At 41.3% G+C, this 11,444-nt stretch overlaps 2 protein-coding genes and 1 long non-coding RNA gene across 5 annotated transcripts in view; 1 reads left to right on the top strand and 2 right to left on the bottom strand.

The window, feature by feature from the left end:
- The window catches only part of LOC115175443 (homeobox protein Hox-A3a-like), a 35,870-nt gene that overhangs the window by 16,417 nt on the left and 8,009 nt on the right, over nt 1-11,444 (bottom strand). The window contains exon 2 of one of the 2 annotated variants that reach the window (XM_029734671.1): nt 10,791-10,895. The gene's annotated coding sequence lies outside the window, so the exon portion shown is untranslated. Of the gene's footprint in view, nt 1-5,021; nt 5,597-10,790; nt 10,896-11,444 lie in introns of those variants that run through there. The other variant, XM_029734672.1, reaches the window with a different exon arrangement.
- LOC115175450 (uncharacterized) lies at nt 964-9,583 on the top strand. 2 transcript variants are annotated; one of them, XR_003872039.1, is made up of 4 exons: nt 964-1,132; nt 5,946-6,012; nt 6,960-7,017; nt 9,033-9,583. It is a non-coding gene; the product is annotated as an uncharacterized LOC115175450 (long non-coding RNA). The 2 variants fall into 2 exon arrangements; XR_003872040.1 differs by lacking the exon at nt 6,960-7,017.
- Nucleotides 1,491-4,864, bottom strand: hoxa4a (homeobox A4a). Its single transcript, XM_029734681.1, has 2 exons — nt 3,153-4,864; nt 1,491-2,662 (listed from the first exon to the last, which is right to left on the bottom strand). Exons 1-2 carry the CDS (start codon nt 3,565-3,567, stop codon nt 2,337-2,339), a joined length of 741 nt encoding a protein of 246 aa, XP_029590541.1. The 5' UTR covers nt 3,568-4,864; the 3' UTR covers nt 1,491-2,336.

Genomic DNA, 11,444 nt, shown 5'->3' on the forward strand with positions numbered 1-11,444 from the left:
CCTTCCTTTTGCACACACGATCTGACAGACGTGTTTGTGTGACGAATAGCAGCTTAGACGACTTTGAGTAAATTAGCAGCACGGTTGCACACCTACACGTCATTTTGTTTCCGCAAAACAAAAGAAAAAGCCACGGAGGTCTGGACATTGTGTGTGTCGTAAGGTCAGGGGTCACGCGGAGTGCTCGGAGTCGATGATTGGCCAGAGACGGCCGTGTCCTCTAGTTAAACCCTCCGATTGTTTGAGTGTAGCAGGTAGTGACCAACACTCACACGCTGGTACACTAAGGATTGAGGGGAAGATGCACGTTATCCTTATCATTACAAATGAAAACAGTAGCAGGCAGATACGTGGGTGGACAAATACTTTGATAGAACAGGCCTCTATGGGGCTACATAATACATTGGGGGAAAATGTATTAGTATGGTAGTATCCTATTCGCAATACTCTCATACTGTTGTAAGGCTGTCATATACTGCTAATTTACAGATTATCAACAAATATGCACACAGTTTTCCGTTTATTAAGTGTTAACTGGGGGAGGCAGGTTGCCTAGTGGTTAAAGCGTTGGACCAGTAACGGAAAAGTTGCTGCATCGAATCCCCGAGCTGTCAAGGTAAAAATCTGTCGTTCTGCCCCTGAACAAGGGAGTTAACCCACTGTTCTCCGGTAGCCTGTCATTGTTAATAACAATGTGTTCTTAACTGACTTGCCTAGTTAAATAAAACATTTTAAAACTGTGTATGTAATAATGTAACAGATATACATGGCTCGTAAATTAAACTGCTTAGCCTTAGTTTAATAGCAGATTTACTGCACTCTGGAAAGTCCACTGAGAAAGATGTATGTGGGTGCCCACAACGATGTTTCTGGATGATTTTGCGTCTTTGGCTGCGAACCTGAATACCTTGGGGCTGTATGAATGCACCTAGTGGCCTTTTGTATGTATTTACAGACGTTTTGGGAGTTGCCTATAAGAATATCACTTGTTTGAGTTGTTTGGTCCAGAAAAAAAATAGAAAGTGGACAAACAAAGCAACATTCAACGCCCAGTTCTCTGTCCAGTTGCTTTTTTGGACCAAGCCTGATAACAGCATACCGAACGAGTTGAAAGTTATTCTGTCAAAATAAGGTAAGAAACAAACTTTTTAAGATAATATTTTTGAATGTATAAAGATCATTTTTCTTCGTGCATAGACATCCATAATTAAGTTCGAAGCACTGGATAGCTAATTCAAAGGTTTACTCCCTGTTTGGGAATAGTGTTTCGTCATTAAAGACATAAAGGAAAGTATTGTTATGTCATACATTTTAGAAAAACAAGCATGATGCGCATCGGGTTTGCAAGCCTTGTTAAATCATATATCCATGCCCTTTGTTCCGCCTCTGACATATAGGCTATGGTATTGTTACCATGGCATTTATTGATTTCATCTATTTCAATGCATATTACTCAGAAATATCCTACAATATCATATCCAAACCAGCCATATCATTTAAGTACATATTTATTTCACGGGAACAGTTTCTTGCACGGGCCTAAATTACAACACATTATTACACCGTCCATTAATCAAACAACATATACAAATCTTCACAGTTCAGATCACACCACAAAATACGGACAAACTAGTCTACACTGCTACACGAACAAACAAACAAACGAGGTTGCCTTTTTTTAGCCTACAAAATGGATTCAGTATTGTGCCTTTGCTATGATTTGTCTATAGACTCATTAGGGGTGAAAGTCACCTGGACATTACACGACTTAATAATACATTCAACAGTAAACCAACTCACTCACACATCACGAGCTAAACCCTAACTCTGACCCTGTCTCATTCTAAACCTGCTGAGAGGTCTCAGACGGGCACCCCGAGCTTTCCTAAAACATCGTCTTCCTTTCAAGTATATAGTTCCATGAGAATAAACAAAATTATTGCATAGAACAAAAATAAAAATGAGGCCTCACTTATCTCTGGTCTCATTCTCTTTTATTTTCATTCTATGCAATGATACATATAATCCAAAATCCTGTGATACATTCGAGTGTGAGTTATCCTTCTGTCTTAATAAACAAATACATTTCAGTTGCCATCTTGGGCAGCAAGTGACGGATTTCGAGCAAAAAAAATTAGGAGAGAGCGAAAAAACGGAGAGAGGAGGTTGAGGTTGAGGTTGAGAGGGGAAATGGTATTGAAATGAGGTGACAGGCCCAAAAGCCAAGGAAGGGGGTAATACCATGGGGGACATACTCGAGAATCGGTCCACAAAATTCCGTTTCTGTGTTCTGTTTGCCATTCTCAGTCTGTTGGTTTGGCGCGAGGCTTCCATCACTATAGGGTCGCGGCGCAAGGCGTGGGAACGAGCTGCTGGTGCGTGGCAGTTTTGATTTGCTGCTGCTGCTGGGCTCCCGAGGATGAGCTCGCAGAGCGGATCTTGGTGTTCGGAAGCTTATGATCTTTCTTCCACTTCATCCTTCTGTTCTGGAACCAGATCTTCACCTGACGTTCGGAAAGGCACATAGTGTGCGCGATCTCCACGCGCCTGCGCCGGGTCAGGTAGCGGTTGAAGTGGAATTCTTTCTCCAGCTCGAGAGCCTGCTGGCGGGTATAGGCAGTGCGGGACCTCTTGGGCACTCCTCCACTGTAACTAGCATTGACTGGAGAAAGCAAGCACACACACATACAATCAAGCAGGTGTTATCTCCACTAGGCACATTACAAATGTTATTCTCCATAAAGGTTTGTTGGTAGTCTAATGGGGGAATAAAGCCTACGATGTTTTGTGGGGGTTTCCCCTCGATTTTCTGTTGCGTAGAAGTACCTTAATTTGGAGACGCCATGTGTACAAGCGCTCGCATCCAGGGACAAATCAAGCCTTAGAAAATGATTAACAAAATCAGCGGGGCTGGATATTACATTTTGGCTGGGGTCCAGCCATGGAGGTAGTTTGGTTTAAAAAGCAACAAAGACCTCATGGCCCCGGCAGGCAATAAAATTTACGAGGGGTTCTTAATTACCGACCCTGCTGCTCGATGGTCGTAAATTGCCATTGTAAGGGGTGCTACTAGTGCTGCCTCAATGGGCGTGCATACGTTCCAGTGGTGGCTTGCTCAGTGGTTCCGGTATTTAAACGTGGCGATAACTCACCAACATGGACCTTCTTCATCCAGGGGTAGACCACCGGCGGTTCCTTGCCCTTCTGTGCACCGGGATAAGACTCAGTAGCGAGGCTGCAGTCTTTGCTGACGTCCTCCACCACACCGCTGTCTGGGACTGGGTTGAGGCGAGGGCCATGGTTCTGGGCAATGGGCTGAGGTTGTGCCTGATGCCTGTCGGTAAAATCGTCGAGTCCATTACTGGGGACATTACCGTAGTCGTAGCTCGGTTCTGTGTAGTTTGACCTCGGATACGACGCCTCGTCATGATGGGGAAAGCCCGAATCTTTTGGCCGTTCGTAGTACTCAGTAGGGGCGGGGATGTATCCGTTCTGTTGATATTCGTCGCATGGAGGAAAGGAAGGTTCGATATAGTTCGAGTTTATCAAATACGAACTCATGATCATTAATTTGTGAAGTGCAACAATACTAATTTTTATCGTGCTGTCGTTTTTCTGATCTCCACCAAACCCTCCTACTCTCTGTCAAATGTACAAAGTTGTCTGGTCACGTGTAAACCGCCACCAATCACCACGTCTCCTGTGGGCATCATGTAAACAGGAACCAATGGAAAGCCTGGCATTGGCACAACGAAAATTGCTCCGACTAGCCTACGTTGTGTTTTCCTTATTAAATCGAAATAGATAAAGAAAAAAAACTATCAAGACACTTGTTTATCACATAGCCTAAACTAAACTAGAATAAATAAAGCCTTTATTTAGCAGTAAACCACATTAAACCACGGCCTTGAGGAGATGATGATGGTGATGTTGGGTATCTCTTACTGTTGCACAGGAAAAGGATGGGCTCTTTGGAAATAAGCAAACTGTAACTGCTCTCTTTTCTGTCAAATATGACATTGGAGCTCATTTCCAGTCCATTCCTGTCCAAAATGCTTTCCTTTCTAGTCAATTCTGAGTTGGTAATTCCGTGAATAAAATGTAAATCTGTAAATCTGTATCTCACTTGATTTGAACGACAATATAACAAAGCAAGGTATAAAACATTGCATGTGCGCCGTTACGCACCTCTGATGTTCATATTCAGTCATTTAAACCAATGAAAACTCAGCATTTTAATTTAAGAAATGTTTGAGAAGGATAGCATAAAATAGTTTACATTTGGCTTCTCATATGATGATACAAGATGGCAACTGAATAGCAGGCCCAAATAAAACAAGTGATTTTGACATGGCCAAAGGTTCTCATTTTCATTTCATTTCATTTGAGTAATTTAGAAGATGCTCTTATCTAGAGTAACTTAATCTATACATGAGTAGTGTTAGTTGATGAGAAATGAACATTTGTGTTGAAATTTGTAGCAACTCAAAAGAAAAGTAAGAGTTCAACATGCACATCTACAGACTCATATTCTACTACAAAAGTTTTAGTAACCACGAGGAGAGGCCTAATACGAGTCATGTTGTGAAGCAAATGACTGTGATTGACTGTAACTAACCTGTGGTATGATATAGTACCTTTACTACACATACATTACGCTGTTCACTTTCCTCCAACATCCAACATAAAACACCCATCATTTGTGCAGCGTTTTAAACTATTGAGTTGGACACCAGATAATGATTACAACAGCAACAAAACTAAGGGCATAATAATAATAACAATAATAATAATAATAACAATAATAATAATAATACATTTAGTGTATGCCTACTAATAATACGTTAAACCACTACAACAATTGAAGAAAAAAAACTACTACAACTAAAATAACTATATTTAAGATATCACCTGAAAATATCATGACCATGTAGGCTAAAATTAACCAAACACACTTCTCCATTCATTTCACTATGACAAAAGTGCAATTATATACAGTTTATAATAAAAGCATCCCTGACCGTATTTCTTCTGTGCCATCAGTATCTCGTCAACTGCCATCACCACGACCTGTTCGCCCTCTAGCTCACTAAAACAAATCAGAGGTGAAAACCTTGAGGAGCTCAACCGCACGAGCAACACTACGGAAGGTGTCTGCGACCGTCTATGTGAAGAAGGCCCGGTGTGCGGTGGCAAGGGGATGCAAAAATTCGGAAATATTGAAGGCTTTATTTTTTATTTTTTTCTCTCCCCCTTTCTGTTCGCCCCCTAAACAGCGATAACTTCTCTCTGACCCCAAAGTGACACCGTTTCTATGTTGTTTCTGATTAATCTTGCCCATTGACAGTCTTTGTTAAACAACAAGGCGTGCCCTTCCCCAACGAGGCGACATTTTCATATTTGTTAGACGCAGTGACCTGAAGCTCACCCCGGACTTGGACTTCGGTTGTCCAGGGTCTACTCGACTCTGGGTAGATTACGGAGCACTTAGCACCGGTCAGCACCTAACAGCGCCCCAAAAATAATTTAAAAAAACCCCAGTACAAACCCACGATAAAGCGTAGGTCCATCTGAAAAAGCCTTGCGTCGACTGTGCCACTCCTGTAGGTAATGTTAGCCTACTAAACTGAAGTGTCGGTGTCTCCTGGTCAAGGTTTTCTTTAGAATAGTATAAACATGTATATGTGTTGAATTTGTTTCATACTGTTAGGCTTCTCTTAATGTTTCTCACCTAGGCTCATGTTTTTCCTGTTCAAACAAGGTCCTCCTCGGAGCTTTGTATGTGTAAGCCATCGCTATGGGATTTTCATTTTAATCAGATATAGGCCTATATGGCCTTTTACGCATCTAAATAGCCAAAGTTGTTAGCTGTTATATTACAATTGAGTGTATTTTACACCTGTAACTCATCGTGAATGACAAGGGGAATCTTTTTTGTTGTTGAGGATCTGGCCTGCAGAACGCATGTAGCCAAGACCACCTGAGGGTCTATCTGTCAGCATAATGTCCACGGTAAGAATACTTGACTTGATATCTAAATGTACTCTAGTGTGTTATATAGGTGTTATATAAATATGAGCAGGATTGGCTATTATCCACTCGCTAGCCATAGTACCTTTGAATGAGCGACAGTTTAAAGAGTCCGTAATGCTTTACAGCCATTTACAATTTACTTGTTGCTATAGTATAGCTTGTGTGTGTGTGTGTGTGTGTGTGTGTGTGTGTGTGTGTGTGTGTGTGTGTGTGTGTGTGTGTGTGTGTGTGTGTGTGTGTGTGTGTGTGTGTGTGTGTGTGTGTGTGTGTGTGTGTGTGTGTTATACACAGTTTTGGAAACGTTCAATTTGGAATGCGTTATAAACAAGTCTTTTTGCATGAGAAAACTCATGAACTGTTAAAATCCTGATTTATGATGTTCAATTCCCTTCATTCCCTTCAGTTGAGAAAATAGTTCTTTCGAGATGCTGTTTTATTTTAGAGTTTTGAAACAGGCGAAATATAAACACGACTGTGTGTGAGTGGCAAACGTTATGATCTGATAAACAATTGAAACGACTGAAATATGCTGTTCAAACAACCGCATTCGGTGTTTTACCTTTTAGGGTGGAAATACTGACGTTCACGAATGGATGTTTACGATTAAACATTTTTAGAAGCGAATAAGAAATGTGGGCCTGCATGGTATCAACGTGATTTTGGCTATTGAAATGTTTCTGTAACAATTATTCCAAATCAAAATCCTCCAAGACATCCATGTTAATTAGCAAAACAGTCTAGTTGTGAATAAGAAATAATTAGGCCTACTATTTATTGATTTAGAAAGGTACTGTGATTGAAAGAAGTAGATTACCACTCTTTCGGTCCTTCCCGTAGATAACATATATCATACTGACACTGTACTGTAAATTGAGATAATAAGAAAAGTGCTCTGACGATAGTGACTAATCACACATGGTTGCTAGATCCCTTGTTTGTTAGGAGGACCAGGCTGCAGAGGAAAATGTTCCCTCGGTGGTAAAGGTAAGGGTAAGGATGTTGATAACAACATATTGAAATAAAGAATATATTGGGAGTGGTGTGTAGGAAGGAAGCTATATGTATATTTGGGCCTAAACATGAATGCCACCCACAGATCTCCTCGCACATTTAACACGCGTTTAGAGGAAGATGGCTGGGTGAAATAGTATGATTACATTAAACATTTTGTTGAAGTTGTCTTGTTAAAAATGGGACAAAAATCTAAGCAAATGTAACTGCATCAAGTGAGTGTTTTATGTAGATTGTAGATATACACAAGTGTTGAACAACACGGCCTTAATAGGTCTGATTATTCTCTCTCTGGTCTGTGTTATCATAGCGTACTATTTTGCCCAACCCGTTTCTTCTAAACTTATATGACACGACATATACTATATCTTCTTCCATAAACAGATGTTAGAACGGTGCCATAACCCAATGCGTTATCTCCTATAACATAAAGATCACTTGTGGGAGCCACAAACATTGAGTGGCTAATGGCTATTTCTTTATTTCTTTATGATAAAGACACCTCCAATTATCATATTAGTCCTTTGGCTCTTGACTCTATTGCAATAAACGAAGACACTGAATTACCAATAGTTAGGCTATTGTATAATATGCCACTTGTTTGTTTATCAAAACGAAATATGAATGACCAGTTCGAGAATACATTGTTGCTAACACGGCTAAGGTGCACCGTTTTTATGTGAGGTTTTAAGAGAGAAGGCCTGTGTTACATTTAGCAGTGTGTTTAAACCAAATGGTATCTATTACAATAGAGGTGCATATATTTTTTAAATGATCTCCATGAAACATGTTGGGTTACACACTTTAATAAGATAAGGCTTGATCTCACATTTTCACAACTTTACGGGAAAGGATAACGCCTATTCGATCCTGTTATGCAGATCCATCCGCCATTAGAGGCTATATAGTTTATATACTAATGCGTTTTCAAAACCCAATTAAGTTCGAATTATATTTTGTTCTTAATAATAACAATTGACTGTTTTCATTATAAAATAAACATATTCCTTCTTTTTAACCAAAATCCCCTTCTGGATCATTTTTTGTAAGGCAGGACTTTCTCCTCAGCAGAAGGAGAGAAAGACTACATGTTTTAAAGGGGTCCGGGGGATCCATTTGGGGGGCTGTGGGCATAGCCTACCCATCACCCTGTGACCGGGGTAAGAGTATCAATCCTCAAAATGCTAATGTTTCCCTCATATCCAAAGCAATTTATTCAAAGGAAATTCACCAATCAACCGCCCTAATAAAATGCCGCCACTCAATCTTGGGTCTGGGGACGGGCGGGGGTCCACTCCCCTCGGTCCCTAACTCGGGGTCGCCCCGCTTTCAGGGTTCACCTGGAGTGCACCGTCAAACATATGTAATTCAAAGCTATTCTATCTTTTGTGTGGAGAGTCAAGATCGCTATTATAACGCTGGCATCAGGCCCCTGCTGAACAGATGACGGGAGACTTGTTCAGCGGGTAAACTTTTGACCCCAAACGTTCCTCCTCTTCCCCGCTATATCGAGATCATCAGTCCCACCCCTGTGAGGCTGTGCTGCCCGGGCGTGGTGTCTGGCTGCTTGGGTACAAACCTTGATTTGCAATATATCCATTTCTGTTTTCATTACTGTAAATATTCTAACGACAATCATAATTAGTGATATAACAGGCAGGCCTATAATATAATAACTGTAGTTGTATCTCTGTATTGTCTCACTGTGGGTGTTGGTTACAATGCACCGCTCTCTGTACAACATCACTAATACAAGCAAACCGCTCAGGGATGAATGTCCTTCATACTTCTGTGTGAGTCTCTTCCTCTCCTTGCCTCACATAGGCCTAGTGTTTTTGCTAAAATTCCCCAAAGGCTCTCCAAATAAACTAATGCAATATGCAAATGATATTACTTCACTGCAATGTGTAATAAGGCAAGCAACTCGGTCAAATATTGTGTGCGTCCTATCATACTATTGTATTTGTGTGTGTTTCCCCTCCTCTCAGGAGCTGGCTGCAGGTGACACTGAACTTGGCCTAAAGCGAGCTCTGCTGGTGGCTGGTGGCGGGAGGATGCAGATTTATCTTGCTGCTATGGCTGACCTCGCGGTGAACCGCGCACGGGGGACGGTTCGTTTTTTTCTGCCTGGCATTGTCTGCCTAGGACCCCGATTTGGATTTTTGTATTGTGTAACAACGGTGTAATTTTCGCCCCAGACGTCAGAATGATATTGGCATAGAATAACGGTTTCTTTTTCATTTTCTACACCATATAACTGTAATGGAAATGAAGTCAAATGTCATTGCATTGGCTATTTGTTTACACGATGGAGTCTTCTATGTCGACTGTTAGGGGAAGGGGGAGCGGGGATTTACCCACCTCAACTCTTCAGATGATTTACAGTTTCAATTCCATCTATGTACTGACATATTATACTTTGAGGGTTTAGTTTCTATATAAACCCTTTTCATTTCAATTCGTTTTCTGATGTGAAATAGATTCAAATTGAATTCACACCACTGACGGGGAAAGTTATGAGGTGCCTGTAAGCACCAGTTTCAGTCTAATTGGGCGTAATTGCAATCTGTGCACATACATAAGAGCAACACACAACAATGGAAATTGAGTCAGAAATCCAGAATTTCGAACACACCAAAGCCCTGTTATACACAACAAATAGACCAAGCCCATACTAGCCACTAATCAGCACACACCTTATCACAAAGTAAAATACAACCAAGACTCGCCACAAGTAGGCCTAAACAAAATCTACAGTATATCAAAACGAAAAGGTAATAAAAAATTATGATGCAGAGACATTTTTCTAGAAAACGAAAAGATACCCAATCTAAAGGAAACTATTGTGATTGGGCAAATGCGTCACATAGTCAGACCAACGCTTGTGACGCATTTTTACATACAATTCAAAGCTTTATTGGAGATACTGGTATCTGAGTGTTCATGTCGGCCCGGAAGCACGCGCCCAAGCTGGGCCATGAGGTCACCATGAAGCAAGAGTGACACTCTCCAACTGAACTTTACAACCCAAAGACACACATGGCTGACGCAAAACGGAATTCCTTTCCAAGTGTGGCCCTGCTGTGTTTTGTCCTCTATTGTGTTTACTCTACAGTGTGTTTGGCTGTCTTAAACCATTTGAACAAGTTTTGAGCACATGAGGAAACCTGACCAAAGACACAGAGCTTCAAACAAAGTGTACAAGTTGTGCCTAACTTAACAATTACATCGATTGAAAAGCTAAATTTACCCCAAAAGTTGTTGTATGATAGTTGAGTACTGTACACAAACATACTCCAGTTTAGCAATGACATTGGAAACACCATAAAACAGCTCAAATAGCTTCTTGGCTTGTCCAGCACATTAACGGCTATGAAGAGTCCAAAGAAGCCCCGTGTGTAATACAGGAAGTGAAAAACCACGAATTAAAAAGGAATGGAATGGACAGAAGCATAATTATCCCACATGCAAAAATGTATTATGAGTTACACCACAGATGGAGGGAAACTAGTTACACTAGGAAGGAAGCAATTAAATATCCATGAGCCTGAACCAACCCTGGCCAACATCTGCCGAGCGATACCAGGATTCAGCTCAGCACCACTGACAAATTAGCGTAATGGGCTAATATGGACAGATAGCGCGTCCGAATACAATCATAATTCTGTTTCAAACAGGGTGGCTGTTCAGAGCCAAGGGAACGGAAGGCTACAGGCTACTCAAGGGCAATAGAGGCAGAAACTTACTTCGAGACCGGAGCTGTCTTCTCGTGTGTGTCCGGCGTGCAGGGTCCATCGCGAGGTGTTCTGGTGAGCAAGGAGTGGGTGTAACGGTCAAGGAACACTTACAGCCTGCAAGGAGAGAGTCAGACGAAGCCTCGCGTCAGTGCGATTATATGTTATGTGCAATATACTGTCAACTCCCCAAAACCATAAAACTTACTTTAATGGCCACCACGTGACCGTTTATGGCCAGTGAGCCTATCTGGCCGCGCTCCGGATGATTTTTACGATCTAATTCATAGACAAAACCCCCATTCATTTGGCACCCAAATGTCAGGGAGCCGGAACCGGCCTAATAAAGTTTACGTTTCGAAAAGTGAACTGATTCTCTGATAGCAGTAAGCTCGAGCACATGGGACGCAGAGCCCCTCGAGCCGGTCACTGGCAAGGACCCGCTTTATTACTACGCACAAAGGTGAGTAAAGTGTGCAGATATAGATTTTGCTACCTGTTGATTTTCTCGACCTTGAAACTAGCTAGAAAATATGAACTTTTAAAGTTTTAATTGCAATCAATGGAGTGAAAGGCCTATAGTATTGACCTAGAAAAAAACGAGTTACAGCAGGCCTAAAAACTTTACATTCAACAACTAAAAACTTACAAAAACATACCCACTTT

The sequence above is a fragment of the Salmo trutta genome, chromosome 36 (assembly GCF_901001165.1).
Source record: "Salmo trutta chromosome 36, fSalTru1.1, whole genome shotgun sequence".
Classification (NCBI taxonomy): Eukaryota; Metazoa; Chordata; class Actinopteri; order Salmoniformes; family Salmonidae; genus Salmo; species Salmo trutta.